The sequence below is a fragment of the Ptiloglossa arizonensis genome, chromosome 3 (assembly GCF_051014685.1).
Source record: "Ptiloglossa arizonensis isolate GNS036 chromosome 3, iyPtiAriz1_principal, whole genome shotgun sequence".
NCBI lineage: Eukaryota > Metazoa > Arthropoda > Insecta > Hymenoptera > Colletidae > Ptiloglossa > Ptiloglossa arizonensis.
The window spans coordinates 15,845,724-15,861,570 of NC_135050.1; the positions used below are offsets into that span (position 1 = coordinate 15,845,724).

At 45.1% G+C, this 15,847-nt stretch overlaps 1 protein-coding gene across 3 annotated transcripts in view; it reads left to right on the forward strand.

Moving 5' to 3' along the window:
• Positions 1 to 15,847, forward strand: part of LOC143144453 (agrin) — a 772,831-nt gene that overhangs the window by 256,708 nt on the left and 500,276 nt on the right. Inside the window, exon 2 of one of the 3 annotated variants that reach the window (XM_076306869.1) lies at positions 7,860 to 9,360. The exons of the other annotated variants lie outside the window; for them this stretch is intronic. Within the exon in view, the coding sequence (XP_076162984.1) occupies positions 8,049 to 9,360 (1,312 nt within the window). The 5' untranslated portion in view covers positions 7,860 to 8,048. The remainder of the gene's footprint in view (positions 1 to 7,859; positions 9,361 to 15,847) is intronic. 3 annotated transcript variants of the gene reach the window in all.

Here is a 15,847-nt window from a genome sequence, read left to right on the forward strand (position 1 = left end):
TTCCGTGGCAATAATTGCCGGCTGGCGACGGGAACAAGGTACCGGGTAGACGCGGCGAATGACAAAAACTGACAACCGGAGAGATTACCGTATGGATTAATGTTGCGCTCCGGTGCCCTTTGTCTCGCGAAACTTCGCCTAGTACTCTCCCCCTAACGTCGGGTTTACCTGACGAGTAAGCAACCCGTACAAGTTTCTAGAATTTTTCGAAACGAATAATAGAAATAAATAGATTTGTACAGCTTTCGAAAATTTCCCTACGTTTCAAAATTAGAAGGAAGTTTAAAATAAAAACTATAGCCCAAGATGGCAATGAACTAATATCGTGTAAACCCTTTCTCCCAAGGACAGGTTTATCTGACGAGTACGCAATCCATAGAAGGTTCTAGAATTTTTGGAAACGAATAATATAAATAAATAGATTTGTACAGCTTTCGAAAATTTCCCTACGTTTCAAAATTGAAAGAAAGTTTAAGACAAAGGCTATAGTCGAAGGTTGCAATGAACTAATATCGTGTAGATCCTTTCTCCCAAGGACAGGTTTATCTGACGAGTACGCAATCCATAGAAGGTTGTAGAATTTTTGAAAACGAATAATATAAATAAATAGATTCTTTTGCACAGTTTTCGAAAACTTCCCTACGTTTCAAAATTAAAAGGAAGTTTAAAACAAGAACTAAAGCTCAAGGTAGCAATGAGTCAGCGTCGGAAAATTTCCTTTCAAGATTAGAAGAAAATTGAAACAAAAACTAAAGCCCACGGTAGCAATGAGCTAATTGCTCGTAAGCTGCACGAAAGGAAGAGGGAAAAAAGTCCCCTCTCCCTCTTTCTCGTTTCCCTGACGAAACGAAACGATCGTTGCTCGCGGCCGAAACATCGGTCAACCCGCACCCCGAGTCTTCTCGTTAAACCAGTTTGGTTTCCCTTGCTCGCGACGGGTTCGTTTTCAAACATCGGTGTTCGAAGGGAAGCGGGGATTTTTCCTCTCCTTTGTCCGTGACAGAGCCTCCATCGCGGAAGGAAATAATTGTCGATGAAATTACGACGCACTGCATTCTCGTTTTAATTAGAATCCCCCGAGCGACGAAGGCGAGGAACCCCTCTCCGACTGTCTTTTGACTTTGAATGCTCATTAATCCTGTAAGTTATTCCGGAGCGGGTTCTCCCGAACGACCAATTTTATCCGGGGGCGCTCGACCGTCCTCCTAACTAACAAACTACCAAGGAGGGAACTTCGATCGTCGAGTTACCGGTTAAGAGGTTACCGTCGCTCCGACGAGCTGAGAAATAACCCGATTTTTTGCCTAATTTTTGTCCTCGAAGAGGTTTCTTACAGTTTTCGTCGAACGATTCTCCGCTGTTCGAAAGTACCATGTATATAGTGTCACAAATACGGTGAAGAGTTTCGGGCGATTTTAATTTTCGAATTTGGAAAAGATTCCTCGATGACAATTTATGCATATCCTATTCAATTGTATTTGTACGTTGAGTGTACGCGTACAACAACCGATCCGTGGAATGTATTTCGAGGTGCTTAAACTTGTTAAAAATTGAAAGAAATAATTTCGAGTCAGCGGACAACGTATTATCGTCCAAGCTACCGTCGTTATCCGTAAGTTTATGGACATTTTCTCAGAAAATATTTCCCCTTACTTTCGCGAGAATTCCAACGTTACACGTGGTAAAAATATGCGGTGTTCGACTTTGCACGAGTAAGATCGACAAATAGAGATAAAGAAGGAAATCCTTACGTCGATAAAATTATCTTCTATCCGTGTTTAAAGGAAACGGTCCAATATCCATATTGTCGTCCACCGATACCACGCTCGAGAAGTAACGGGTGTATCAATTCTATCGGTACATCGGATACAAACTGTAACGGTATACCTATCGTTAGGTATACCTATTGTCAGGTAGTACCAATTGTTACCATTGAGTAAAAGACACGTACACCCGTTGCATCTCCCACTTCACTCGTATCGGACAAACTACTTCGTCCCACTGCATACGTATTACTTTCTCCCACTCGTGCACGGGATCCGTCCTCTTTTTACGGTGAGGGTGTTCCGTGCACGCGATGAGCAACGCCCGTTCGAAAAGAACGAGAATGTTCGGTTTTTAGCCCCGGTGTATTGTCATAACGAGGTGACTCGCAATTACGAGCATCTTTTTTGCGAAATGGAACGTCGACGGTTGCGGCGAAAAGAGGGGCGCGACGACGACCGGTGAGCCGCTCGGACGGAACATTTAACGACTGGCAATCAGGATCCAGGAAACGGGAGCGCCTTTATCCCGCTTCTATCCGGACCGACGACCATTTTTCCTCGCCTCTCCTCCCGTCCGGTAGGTGCCCGCTCGCTTTTTACAATTCCTGGCCAAACATTTTTTTCTCGAACTCCCATCCCTCCGTACCAACCCCAGCCGCCTTCCAGTTCCGTAGCAGCACGGTGTTCGCGTAACGGGTATCCCTCGCCACGCCCATCCTGTCGTCGTTTGCATAAAGTGAGCTATCTGCGCTTTTAATATACGCAAATGAAGTTACGCTCCGGAACTAATCATATTTGCATGCGGAACAGCAATCTCCTTTGAGCCCTTGTCGTACTTATTACTCTCTCCTTTGAGCCCTGGTCGTACTTATTACTACAGTTTAGTCGCCGGAGAACATTTTACGACGGAAAGCCGACCGGAATGATAATGCCGATCGATCAGCCGATCGGTCTTGCCTACCGAACTACTCGAGACACGCGCGTACACGTACCGTGCGCCGCGGCTCGGCCCGATCGCTCACCGACCTCTACTACTCGCACCTGTCGAACGTGTGCTACGACCTACCTAAAGCTGACTCCATACCGAAACAACACCCAGGAAGGTTTTCTCGATGTTTCGAGTTTCTTGGAAAAGTCGCCTCTTATCCAACGTGCGCTTCGATGTACCTAAAGCTACCTCCATACCGAAACAACACCTACAAAGGTTTTCTCGATGTTTCGAGCTTCTTGGAAAAGTCACCTCTCGTCGTACATGCGCTCAGACGTACCTAAAGCTACCTCCATACCGAAACAACACCCAGGAAGGTTTTCTCGATGTTTCGAGTTTCTTGGAAAAGTCGCCTCTTATCCAACGTGCGCTCCGACGTACCTAAAGCTACTTCCATACCGAAACAACATTCAGAGAGGTTTTCTCGATGTTTCGAGCTTCTTGGAAAAGTCGCCTCTCGTCGAACCTGCGCTCAGACGTACCTAAAGCTACCTCCATACCGAAACAACATCCAGAAAGGTTTTCTCGATGTTTCGAGCTTCTTGGAAAAGTCGCCTCTCGTCGAATGTGTGCTACGACGTATCTAAAACTGCCTCCATACCGAAACAACAGCCAGGAAGGTTTTCTCTATACTTTGAGTTTCTTGAAAAGAGTCTTGTTCAAGAAACAACGTTCTTGTTGAACGTTGCTCCAGATTTCGTCGTGATTCTACGACGACGAACGTCAGAATAGTCGATAATTCGATAAGATACTCTTAACTATGAATTCGCGGGAAAGGTACAGGTGGGAGCTGGAAAAATGACTCCTGAACAGAAGAGAGCGAAGTGAGCGTGCGAGAGGAGAACGTGACACGAATGAAATTCAAGTTACGATCACTTTTTATCGATAATTCGATAATATACTCTTAACGAAAATGAAGTTGAATAATTACAGTTATTGAATTAAATATTGGATTGAAATCGCGTTAAATGAACGTATCTATACGATTGCTCGATAAATTTAACTCCGAAGAGAATTTCGATACAACGTTCCATGCGTTCGGAGTTAAAAGCGTCGAATTCGAATTGTTGTTCGTTTAACGGCCAAACTGGACGATTCGTCCGTTCTTGGTTTTTGAGGAACTATTGTCTCGCGGACTGCATCGCATCGGAGTTCTTAAAATTGTAGAATCTCGCGTATTCGGGAACCGTACGGGAACACGAGTATCGTAAACTACGGAGCGCCATATTTCGAATTTCGCGTCCGTGGATTTATACCTTGCATTGCTTAAGAAATTCCATGACACTCCGCGTTACTCCGTGGAAGAATGTTAAAATTACAGGAAAAAGGGAATCAACCCATCTGTTAGCGGAGCCGAGTTTCGAACTCGAATTCCTTCCTCGGAATTATAATATTTGAAATAACTGTCCGCAACGGAGTTAACTTTCAGCCATACTTTCTGCCATGCCAGTTTCACTTAAAATACCTGAATCGAAATCGCATTTCACGTCATCGCCGTTAAAAGCTGCGAGCCCCTTTGTTTTTGAAATATTTGAATACGTAGCGTGGTCAGCAGAATGGTTCATTTTTGTTTGCAATTTACGAACGGAAACAAACGATTTTGCGTAATTACTACCACGAGTGTCGCGCAAGTATTTTACATACAAAAGTTGAATATCGAACAGGTTTCGATCGTATCGAGAATTCAAATTACACGTGAATTCGTGCGCTTCCTGCTGTTGCTGTAATTGTATCGAACTATAATTATATCCGTGCTCTTGATGTTAAAAAATCATTCGTTTCGCGTATACAATTTCCGTAATAAATACGAGCCGTGAAATTTCCCACAGTGTGCGTCGCAAACGAACAATTTATCGGTGTACAGCGTTCACGGTTGCACGACTGGGATAATTATCATTGTCGCACGGTACTCGATTTTCGAAAAATTATCTTATCTTGAATTTTATTCCTTCTAGTTTCCCTTTACGCGTGCAGTCCCACTCGGTTCGAGAGTCGTCTTTCCATCTATCGGCTGTACCTTCCTCGCGAGTTGACAATCCCTTGGAAAATTTTCAGTTGAATTTCAGCACGTTTCGGAGGAAAATCGGGAATCTCGCGAGACGATCAACCACAATTGGAATCTCCTTGGTTAGCGAATAATCTTTCGATCACCCGGCGAAGATTTTCAATTACGTTCGAGGAACAAACTTTCGTTTTATCGGCTGACGGCCGAGCCGAGCCGAGCCGAGCCGAGCCGAGTTCTAGCCGCCTAGATTACTCCATTATACATTAATAAAAGCGCGGCTTTCACGTAACGTACGAATGAAAGATAAACGCCATTCTCGCGGGACACTGTTTGCGGAGCACTCATTGTACACTACTCGAGAAGTTTCACAACTACGACGAAACGATATTCTTGCCGGCGCTTCCGTGGAAACTTCCGGGAACGTGACATTTCGTCGTTTCTCCGCAATCATGCTTAATTAATTATCGATCGAGGCCCCGACAGGCCGGGATAGTTCCATTTGCGAATTGGTAACCATTAGAGGCGTCGTCGTTTCTTCGATCGGAAATTATAAATTCATTCCCACGGTATAAGCGGGATTAATCACCATTCGATCTTCCGGTATTGTTATACTCGAAATCCATTGTACACATCCATTGTCGACTCTCTCGAGTCTCCGAATTTGAGAGTTCGTTCGTTGATTCTTCAAGAAACTCGTGAAAGAAAAAATAAGGAACACGAGAACCAGGGGTGTGTCTCGTCCGCGTTCGTACGTTCAAATATATTTCTTTGAAAATATTACAAAGAAACCCATATACAACGTCCTCGAGGAGAAAATTTGGATACCTTCGGTCCTTTGGGAGATATATTATCGAGACGAAACACCCTGTACACGAAACACGTCTGTAATCGAGTAGTTTCGGAATTTTCGACGTTATTAAATCAACAAGTACATTCGTCAAAGTGTAATGACAAATATCTCGAAAGATCTCCGAGTTCTCTATCAGGGAAGTTTTCTTCGTTAAATTGAAATAGATATCGCGATCTTTGTCCAGAGGCAGAAGGTATTCGGGGAATGTTAATTTTATTTGACGCATACGGCTTCGATTCTCGTGGAAATTTAGTCAGTGCACGTGAATTCAGGGTCTAGTATTATCGTCGGCCGCAACGAACGTTGCATTTCGGTCACGCACGATCGAGTATTATCGTCGTCATTGTTATATCGACCATTCGTGAGGTACCGAGCATACGGCTGTAATCGTAGTCTGGAGGAGCGCTTACAGAATATTGCGGCTCTGAACACACTGTATTGAGATACATACATCGATAACGGGCTACGGATAAGCACGCACCGAGACCTTGGCGAGCCGGTGGCCGTCTTAGACACGCGTCACGAGAATGCGGACGTGCAATTAAACATGGCGATTCCCACGGAACCGCCTTTTGCGCGATGCGCAATAATTACGGGAATTTTCAGCCGAACGATCTTTTCGACACAAGCGAGTGTCGATAAACGAATCTTCCTTTCGATCGAAAGTAAGAATTTGTAAGATTCTCTCGTATCGTCTGAGTATCGATAAACGAATCTTCTTTTCGATCGAAAGTAGCGATTTGTAAAATTTTCTCGTGTCGTCTGAGTATCGATAAATGAATCTTCTTTTCGATCGAAAGTAGCGATTTGTAAGATTCTCTCGTATCGTCTGAGTTTTAATTTCTGAATACGAAAGAACATTTGAAATATGTTAGCTATTTACCGAAATAGCTAATATCGGGGAGAAGTCTATAGAAGATTGTTTCGATAATTGGATATTCTTTATAAGAGAACTTTTCTCTGTAAGATCCTATCGTGTAGTCTGAGTTTTAATTTGTCTGTACCAGAGTGTTTTAAATATTTTAGCCAATATCGGGGAGAACTCGACGAGTTATCAACGATTGTTTCGATAAGATTCAGTTTCGACGATTGGATCTTCCGCATAATAAAACATTATTGTATACGATCTTATCCTATAGTCTGAGTTTTAATTCAAAACGAAAGAATGTTTCGAATATGCTGGCTAATATTGTGAAAAATTCGAACGACCTTGAGCGTGAAACTTCATCTCGATGAAACGTAATGATCTAACCCGATACCAGCAGTTTCCGAAGTATCCGATAACGCGAGATACTTCCTCTTGTACGGTATCCGGTCTGAGGTTGTCTGTTGCCAAGTCCTCAAGATCCGAAGCGAACTTCCTCGATTAATATTAGCGTATGCCAATGAACGTGTATTAAATACGCGTTTGATTTATTCGACCGGGATAAATATTTATTCGATAGCTCGGTTCGTACGAGTCGGTGTACATGTAAATTTACCGAGCAATCGAATAAATATTTATTCGTCGCAAGAAAATTTCGCCACTCGTAACCTACAGGGTATTCCAGGAATAAATGACCGAACTTTGGCATAGTCCTTTGTCTAAGGACGAAGAATGACTGTATTTCCTCCTCGAGATGTAAACGCTTTTTATCATAAACGTCAAACGTTTAGGTAGAAATTGATTTACAACGCGTAAGTTCCACAGGATGACTTTACCGCAATATATATTTACAACGGGGAAACTGTCCTCGTAATTTTACCTATTCGTGTAAACGAATAGCGTTTATATCCAAAGAAGGAACAGTTTCCTAACCTACGATCAGAAACTTTCTATTCGTTTCGTACTCCTCTGTATAATTACATAATTGTTTCTCTTTTGTACGTACACAGTACAATTATCAATGTCGTTCAAGATAACAATATTCGTCGCTGTTCACACGAAACAATAATGATCTACGAAATATCACCGTGCCAACCAAAGGTTAGACTAACCCACATATTCTAAATTGACATAATTTAATGAACATCATTCACGATCGTGACATAACTTTACAATCCTTACGTCCTTCCATCGACGCGATAACAATCCAACGAACAACTCGTCCTCGATCTTAGCGCAATGTTCCAATCACCTTGTCCTCCTCCCAACGCGATAACAATCGAACGAGGAGCTCGTCCTCCATCGTATCGTAAGGTTAAAATCACTTTCGTCCTCCTACTAACGCAATAACATAACTAACCCCCTCTCTCTTCTCTTCTTTCCAGATTCGGTGTCGCTTCACCCACTAACACCCACGTCTCGTAACAAGATCGTCTCTCCGTTAACCGTCTTCGAAATGATCTCCCCGTTGCTCTGAACGTGAACCGTCGACGGTTTCCCGCGCGATTCGTCGACGAACGTAGCGAACGGGCGGTCGTTCGTGCGCGCGAAACCGATCATGCGAATTCCCGAAGATGCGCAGGACGAACAGCAACGGTTTGAAGCTCGATCTAACCGAGAACACACCAGGTAGCTCGTTGTCGCGGCTGCCGAACTTAGTCGAGCATGCGGAGACCTGTCAGGCACTGTCCGCCGGAACCGGTGAGAATTTAAGCAGCAAACTGCCGAACGTGGTCGAGGGCTCCATGGACTATGGTAGCGAGCGCAGATCCTCCCGGTACCTCGAGTACCAAGACTCCAAGCCTTATCAGGATCCCCAGTCGGCGTCGGGGTTGCCCCCCTACGAGCAGGGCTACCACGATCAGTCGAGGGGCTACAGAGGCTACGACCGAAACCCGTATGACAGGGAGGATATCGACCGATACGATAACAGAATTTATCCCGAGGATAGCCTGAGGTACGATCGTCGAGGGGATCAGAGAACGTATCAGGAGTCGGACCTGGACGCCCCCTACGAGAGGAGCGATGCTCAGAAGCTCAGCAGGACTTATCCCGCGGAGCTCCCGGAGCCCGGCAGGAGATACTCGCGAGATCTGACGGATTACGAGTACGCGTCCAGATACGCCGAGGAGACGTTGAAACTCGAGCCGAAGAAGGATCACCATCATCACCATTCGGGGAAAGTGTACGAGCCGGCACCGTCCAAGGGCTACGAGTCCGGCGTGAAGACACACGATTCCTCTTACGAGTTGTCCTGCGCCGCCCAACAGGATATCACCTCGAGGAAGTACGAGAGCAAGTATCACTCCGCGAACAAGATGTACGGCACCTTGCCGAGGTACGAGGCCGGCAAATCTTACGAGCCACGGTCCTACGATTACGATGAACAGAGCTACGAGACCGGTGGCAAACCGTACGACTCCAAGTACGAGTTGACCAGCTCGAAGAGCTACGAGCGCACCAAGTACGATTGCTCGTCCTCGTCCAGGTACCAGGACAAGTCCTACGATCAAACGTTGAAGATCGGCGAGTTGGGATCCTCCTCGTCCGCGGCCTACGCCCGAAAGAACCAGGACCAGGAGGAGACCAACGCGGAGAAGATGAACGGATACAGGAAGAACAACTTCGAGAGCTACGGGGTGTACTCGGATCCCGAGGACGATCACGGTTTCCCCGCCGAGAAGAAGACGCCTCAGTACCCGTACAAGGGTGTCGTTGTGAACGTCAGCGGGGAGTCGAGCGTCATCGATCAGAAACGGGTCAAGGACGCCAGACAGACCGAAATGCCGGGGAACCCCTGGTGCAGGCCCACTATACTGCTGTTGCTCCTGGTCCTCCTCGTTATCATCTTCATTTTCGTCGCTGGAATACTTTTCTACCTAAACTGTGAGTCTTTCTTAACAGTTTCGTTCACACTGTTCTTTCGATGCTAACAGAGGTGCCCGAGATCTCGACATTCGAGGCGCGAGTTGGTAACCTCGTCGTTTAAGAACGTCGAGAGTTTAGGAAATTTTCAGGTTCGCGGAAGTATACGAGATTCTCGAATACATCGGGACTCTTGACAATTTCGAGAAACTAAATAAACGATAGGTATATAGGGTGTAGGTATGTAGGGTACAGATATATAGGTATACACGTACACAGTATATAGTACACCCATCATTTATTTAAGATCAAATTTCTAGCCATACAACCGCATTTCAACTTGTCCGACCATACACACGCATGTCCACTTGTCTCGAAATACATCCATAATTGTATGACTATACACACGCATTTACACTTGTCTGACCATAGACGGACGTAATACCACTTGTCGGGCCATATACAGGGTTCTTACTACTTGTCCGACCATATACGATGGTCATGCTACGTGTCTGATTATATACGGGTCATACTACTCGAGTACTGTAGCAACGTAGAATTCAAACAGCAATCATTTTGTTAATACTGAATTCAAATTATTACCACCATAAGCAAATTGAAGTTCAATCCTTCCACTTTCTTCCCATTATGGCCTATTTGATTGTGTTCAATATATAAGTAAGAAAATCGCTACACGAAGAAGGGGTTGGCAAATTCCAAAAGTTGTTTGCTTTCCAGGTGGCGTTTGGCCCACAAAAAATTCGATATATCGAAATTGAGGTACCTTAAATTCAATATATCGAAAGTGCGGTGGTATGGTCGGACAATTAGACATAAAGAAGAGAGTTAGTAAATTATTGGTCAGATTGTCGCATTGCGCAGTCATTTGTCTCTCAAACAAGCGCAAGAGCGATAAAGTGAGATGATTTTTAACGCAGCTATTACCATTTCTTCGCCTTTCCTTCGTTACTCAAGGTGAAGTAGAATTACCTCCGCCGACGATCAGACAAATAGTATTACTCCATATATTGTCAGACAAGCAGTCTTACCCCGCCTATGGCCAGACAAGTAGAATTCCCCTGCCTATAGTCAGAAAAATAGTATAACCCCCGTCTATGATCAGACAAGTAGAATGACCCCCGTCTATGATCAGACGAGTAAAACGACTCCCCGTCTATGATCAGACGAGTAAAACGACTCCCCGTCTATGATCAGACAAGTAGAATGTCCCGTTTGTGATCAGACAAGTAGAATACCCTGTCTCTGAACAGGCAAGTAGAATAACTCGTATATGATCAGACAAGTAGAATAACCCCGCCTATGATAAGACGACCAGTATTGTCACCGTTTGTGATCAGACAAGTAGTATTACGCCGTCCGTGGACGGACAAGTAGCATGACCCCCGTCTGTGATCAGACGAGTAGTCTATGCTACTATAATGGCTATAACATCGTTGAAAATCATCACATTTTAATACTCTCGCGCTCGTTTGAAAGGCAAGTGCCTTATCCGACAATCTTATCAATACGTTGCTAAGTCTTTTTTAACGGTTTGAGTCCCAAGCAGCGCGATCGCGCTGTTAAGATTTTATGTCGAGAAAACCCAGCACATTTCGGGCGTTGTCGACAACTGACGCAAGTACATCACACAGCTCCTTCTTTCGATGTAAATAATACATTTTACAATAGATACAATGCTACAATAATGTTGCAATAATTCGTTAGAAAAGAAAACATTTTGTATTTCATTGTTATATTATTCTCAATAATTAAGATGCTACGTGTACCCGTATAATGGTAGAAGAGTGGGGATGTAAACACTCTTCGACCTTTTCCTCGTGCACGGTCAGTATCGAAGACACGTAAAAATTGCAGAGTCCGTCAGAGCTACATAGCCCGTCGTTGAGAGGTTAAAGAGCTAACGTCAACTCTTCGAACTATTCCTGTCGCGTCTCGACGCCGAGAAAATTGTTAATACCGTGTTTTTCACCGAACGTCGGGTACAGATCACGCGGACGCGATGATCGTTCGAACCGAGCGGCTCCTTCGCGCGTTTACGTTTATCCCGTGACCGATAAAACCCGTTTAAAGTTATAAGTCACGTTCCACGGGGAACGAACGCCCGTAGTCAACGGGGCTTTGTTAGGAGGATACGAAATTAACGAAGTTTTAGCGGCTGCAAAGAGTCCACTCTCGTTCTTTGGGTAATGGTACGTCTCGTTTGTCGGACGGGTTAGTTTCCTCGATTTTTCCGGTAATTTTCTTCTTCGCGTCCGCGTCCAAGCGATTTCGGAGGGCCATTTCGTTAATGAGCATCCGATACCAATTATTTACGGCCCGTCCATGTGACCGCCATAATAATGGGCAACGTCGACGACGACAACGACGGTGAACGTCGTCGCCAACACGTGCTGACGATACGTTAAGCCGGAACGGTTACTGTCTCCGCGGCAGTTTTATGTGTCGAATTTGACATGCCCGGCACGTAGAGACTTGCCACTAGCGAAACCGTTCGGCCGGAATTACAATGCGGGGAGTAAATGGAAGAATAGGGTTTAAAGAATAGAGGTGGACAAAAGTGACGTTTACCTTGGCCATTCGTTTTGTTCCGACGTGAACGTCACGGACGCGCGCAATACGAGAGCTCCACGCAACGGGTATTAAATTTTCTTTCGAACGACGGTGCAGCCTCCTGGACCGCATTCTCTCTCTTTTTTTTTTTGTTTCATTTCTATTTTTTTCACAGAGGTTTGTCAGGTCCGTTGGAAAGCTTCGTTCGACGAACGATGTTTCTCCGGCCGTTCGAAATTGTTTAAAATCTACGTTGGCTGTCGTTTCATTGTTTCGCGAACTGTTTTCGGATTTTAAATCGCGAACGTTGCCACTCGTCTTGGCTCGTTTCGAAGCTCGAATCCTCCGTTTTCGTTTCCCTGAGTCGAACTATTCGGGAAGTCCTCTCAAACGGGAAGCGATCGAGAAAGTCGGGATGGTATTTTTGACAAAGTTTATAAATTTTCAAACCGCTCTCGATCGTTGAAACAATTTTCCACGTGTTCAAGGTTACGGTGAATTCGAAGATCGAAATCTCCCCTTTACAACGACCCCGGAAAATTTGTATATGATATCTTTTGCGCATTGTTATTGACTTCGAACGAAAAGCTATCCGAATATTCGTTCAAATGCGTAACAACGATACGTAAATTTTGAGTAGACGTCTAATATGGTAATAATTCGAGCGATATTTCGAGTTTACGATTGTCGACGAGCGAAATAACTTCTTTTTACATTTATTTGAAATTTTCAGAGGAAAGTGTGCACTCGAGGATTAATAAAATTGCACGCGATCGGATGTGCTCTTGTTTCGAGGCGGAAGTGGTTTTTATAATTCGATCGACTGTAAAATTTATTTAACCGGGACACGCGCGCGCAAAGTCAGCATACTAGACGGGGAAGAGCCGAGGAGCACGGAAACGATAGGGAAATCATCGGAGATCTTTGGTTGGTCGTTTATGCGATAACAACACGCCTAGGGGCGGCAATCGTGCACTGTTCTTCGGGTGGAATATAAACCGACTCGTTTCGAGGCAACCAATTCGCCGTTTACGAGTGACGTTCGTTCTATATTTTGCAGCCGCGATTCAATTACGAATATACTCGCGTAAGCGAAACGATACTCCCTCGGAAGGATCCAATTATTTCGCTTTACCGTATAATCGAACTTCTCCTCCGGTAACTGAATAACGTCTTTATTATTACGGAAGTTAATCCGGAAGTAATGGCTCACTTAAGGAGACGATCGGCTACAGTCGGACCGAAATCTTATAATCTCTCGCGACTTAAATTAAGCGCGAAAAGTCGATCGCGTTACTCGGCAAATTAATTTATCGCTCGATGACATTCTAAATAGAGGTTCGTCCAACTGGAGCGAATTGAAGGAAAAAAGGGAAGAAGAAAGAGGGCGAAAGGAAGAAAATGAAAATGTGAATAAATTCCGAATAACTGTAACATAAATTAAATCTCGATTGAGGCTCCATAAGAAAAAAAGAAATGGAAAAATTAAGTGGGTGTTCTTCCGTAAGTGTACGTTTACTTTTAACTGCAAAGAATCCCAAGACAATTTTGATTCTTATGGAAAACACCTCACGGTATAACGATACTCGTTAGTGTATCAATACAGGGGTAACGATGTCTCGTTTAAAGATGATACTTCGTTTGTAATATATTTATTTCAATATGAAAAAGAGTTGGTAGAAAAAAGTGTCTTCGAGGATAGATTTTGCCACCCAATTAAACGATCAACGTCAATGTTATAAACAATATTTTGCTAGCACACTGGATAGTAATTAGAGTAGTCGCTACTCACACACAAGCGACAAAAACAATGTTTATTCGACGTGTACGTTTCGATCTCGTCACAAGCCCCTTCGGAGAATCCCATCAATTCCAATATTGCACACGCTTACTTTCCACCGTCTCACTCTTTCCTCTTACCCCAAACATAATCCTCCTCGAGGCTCCCCAGTAACCCAAACATCACCCAATACCACCAAAGAGCATCAAAAAGACACCCAGTAACCTGTTCTCTGCCACTACCACGTTCCACGTTCAAACGAACATCTTTCTCAAAGCATTGAAAAATCTGTGCCCGGAAACGCTACAAATGGAAAAACGAAAAAACGAAAGAAAAACAAAAAAAAAATAGTATACCTACAGCGCTGTAAACGTTCACCCGTTACAAAGTCCCTTGGTCGAAATTCTAATCAAAGGGTCGGTCCTCGTGCCTTCGGCCGCTTCGGCAAATATTTATTCGTCCTCGTTTCGCAGCCAGTGTCCTTCGTTAAAATCTCAACCCCCCGGAATCACCCGCGTACGCGTCCCTTTCGGCGCTCGATCCACGAAATCACCTTTTTCCACGAACCCCCGACACCCGAAACGAACAAAGGAGCGGGAAAAACGGGAAAACCCCGAATTTCCCCGCACGCGTGCGCGTGCGTGGGTTTCACACACGCCGGGGGCCCATCGACCGTGCGCGTTTTCCCGTGCGATTTCCGCTTCCCTCGGTATCAGCTGGCGAATGGTACTTGGACCGAACGATGGTCCGGACACAATGAACGGAACGGGAGAGAGCTTTCTGTCTACCACTTTTACCACGCGGGAGAAAAATATCAAGGCCGCGGTGGTGGGGAGTGTAGGGGGACGGAGAGTTCGGAAACGAGGCCCTGCTGTCCTCGGGTATTCCGAGTGGCTGCATTTGGCAGCGGTCGACAGGACCGTTTGAGCGATTCGGTTTATTTTCGGGTCAAGTTTTCGCCCGGCCGCTTCGCAATCAGCCGCCGCATTGTCCCGCGGACAATACATTTACTGCGACGACAAACGCCGACATCCTACCAGTTCGCGTAGGAACTCGTCCAGCGACCGTTCCAACGAGCCACTCGTCGTACGTCGTATTTTCGACGGAATTTTCGGCAATTCGATTCCGTTCCTACGTGGCGTCGTTTTCCGTTGTCGACACCGCCGAGGCTGGACGGAGAACACGTGGCGCTGGCCGCCACGTTACGCGCGATACGAGACGCGGAACGTGGACGGGAGGTGCGCGCCGACTTGTTTGGCCGCTCAAGGTCACGGGGACGATCCCTCCGCGCGAGAGTTTAACGCGATCGTTTTACAAAATCGATGGACGTGAAAGGGAATCGTGTAGTTTTATTAATGTTTCTGCAAATGGGGAGAGTTCAGCGCGAGGGAGAATATTTTGGAAAATTTGCATAGACAGAGAACACGTGGCTCTGGGCGCCACGTTACGCGTGATACGAGACATGGGACGTGGACGAGAGGTCCACGCCGACTTGTTTGGCCACTCAAGGTCACGGGGATGGACGAGAAAGGAAATCGTGTAATTTTATTATTGTTTTTTCAAATAGAGAGCGTCCAGCACGAGGGAGAATATTTTGGAAAATGTGCATAGACAGAGAACACGTGGCTCTTAGCGCCACGTTACGCGCGATACGAGACGCGGGACGTGGACGGGAGGTGCGCGCCAATTTGTTTGGCCGCTCAAGGTCACGGGGAACGATCCCTCCGCGCGAAAGTTTAACGCGATCGTTTTACAAAATCGATGGACGCGAAAGAGAATCGTGTAGTTTTATTATTGTTTCTTCAAATGGGGAGAGTTCAGCGCGAAAGAAAATTTTTTTATGAAAATGTTGATATTTTAAATATTCATTTCTGTTAGTCCAACAAGCATCGTGGTTTAACGATCACGGGAGTATATTTTTCTCGCGTTTTCTTTAATCTCTTCGCGCACGAATTTCTCGTCAAGTGCAACATTTGACACGCGTCGCGCGTCACATTAATCTTGCCTGACCGATGCACAGCCAGTATGAAATTGCACACATTGCGCTAAACAACGATCCATTCTAACTCGGCGAAAATGTAGTTCAAGTAAAGACTTACAAAGAAATAAACGCGAATACGATTATCGAAGACATCTATAACACACACGAGCAGTGTT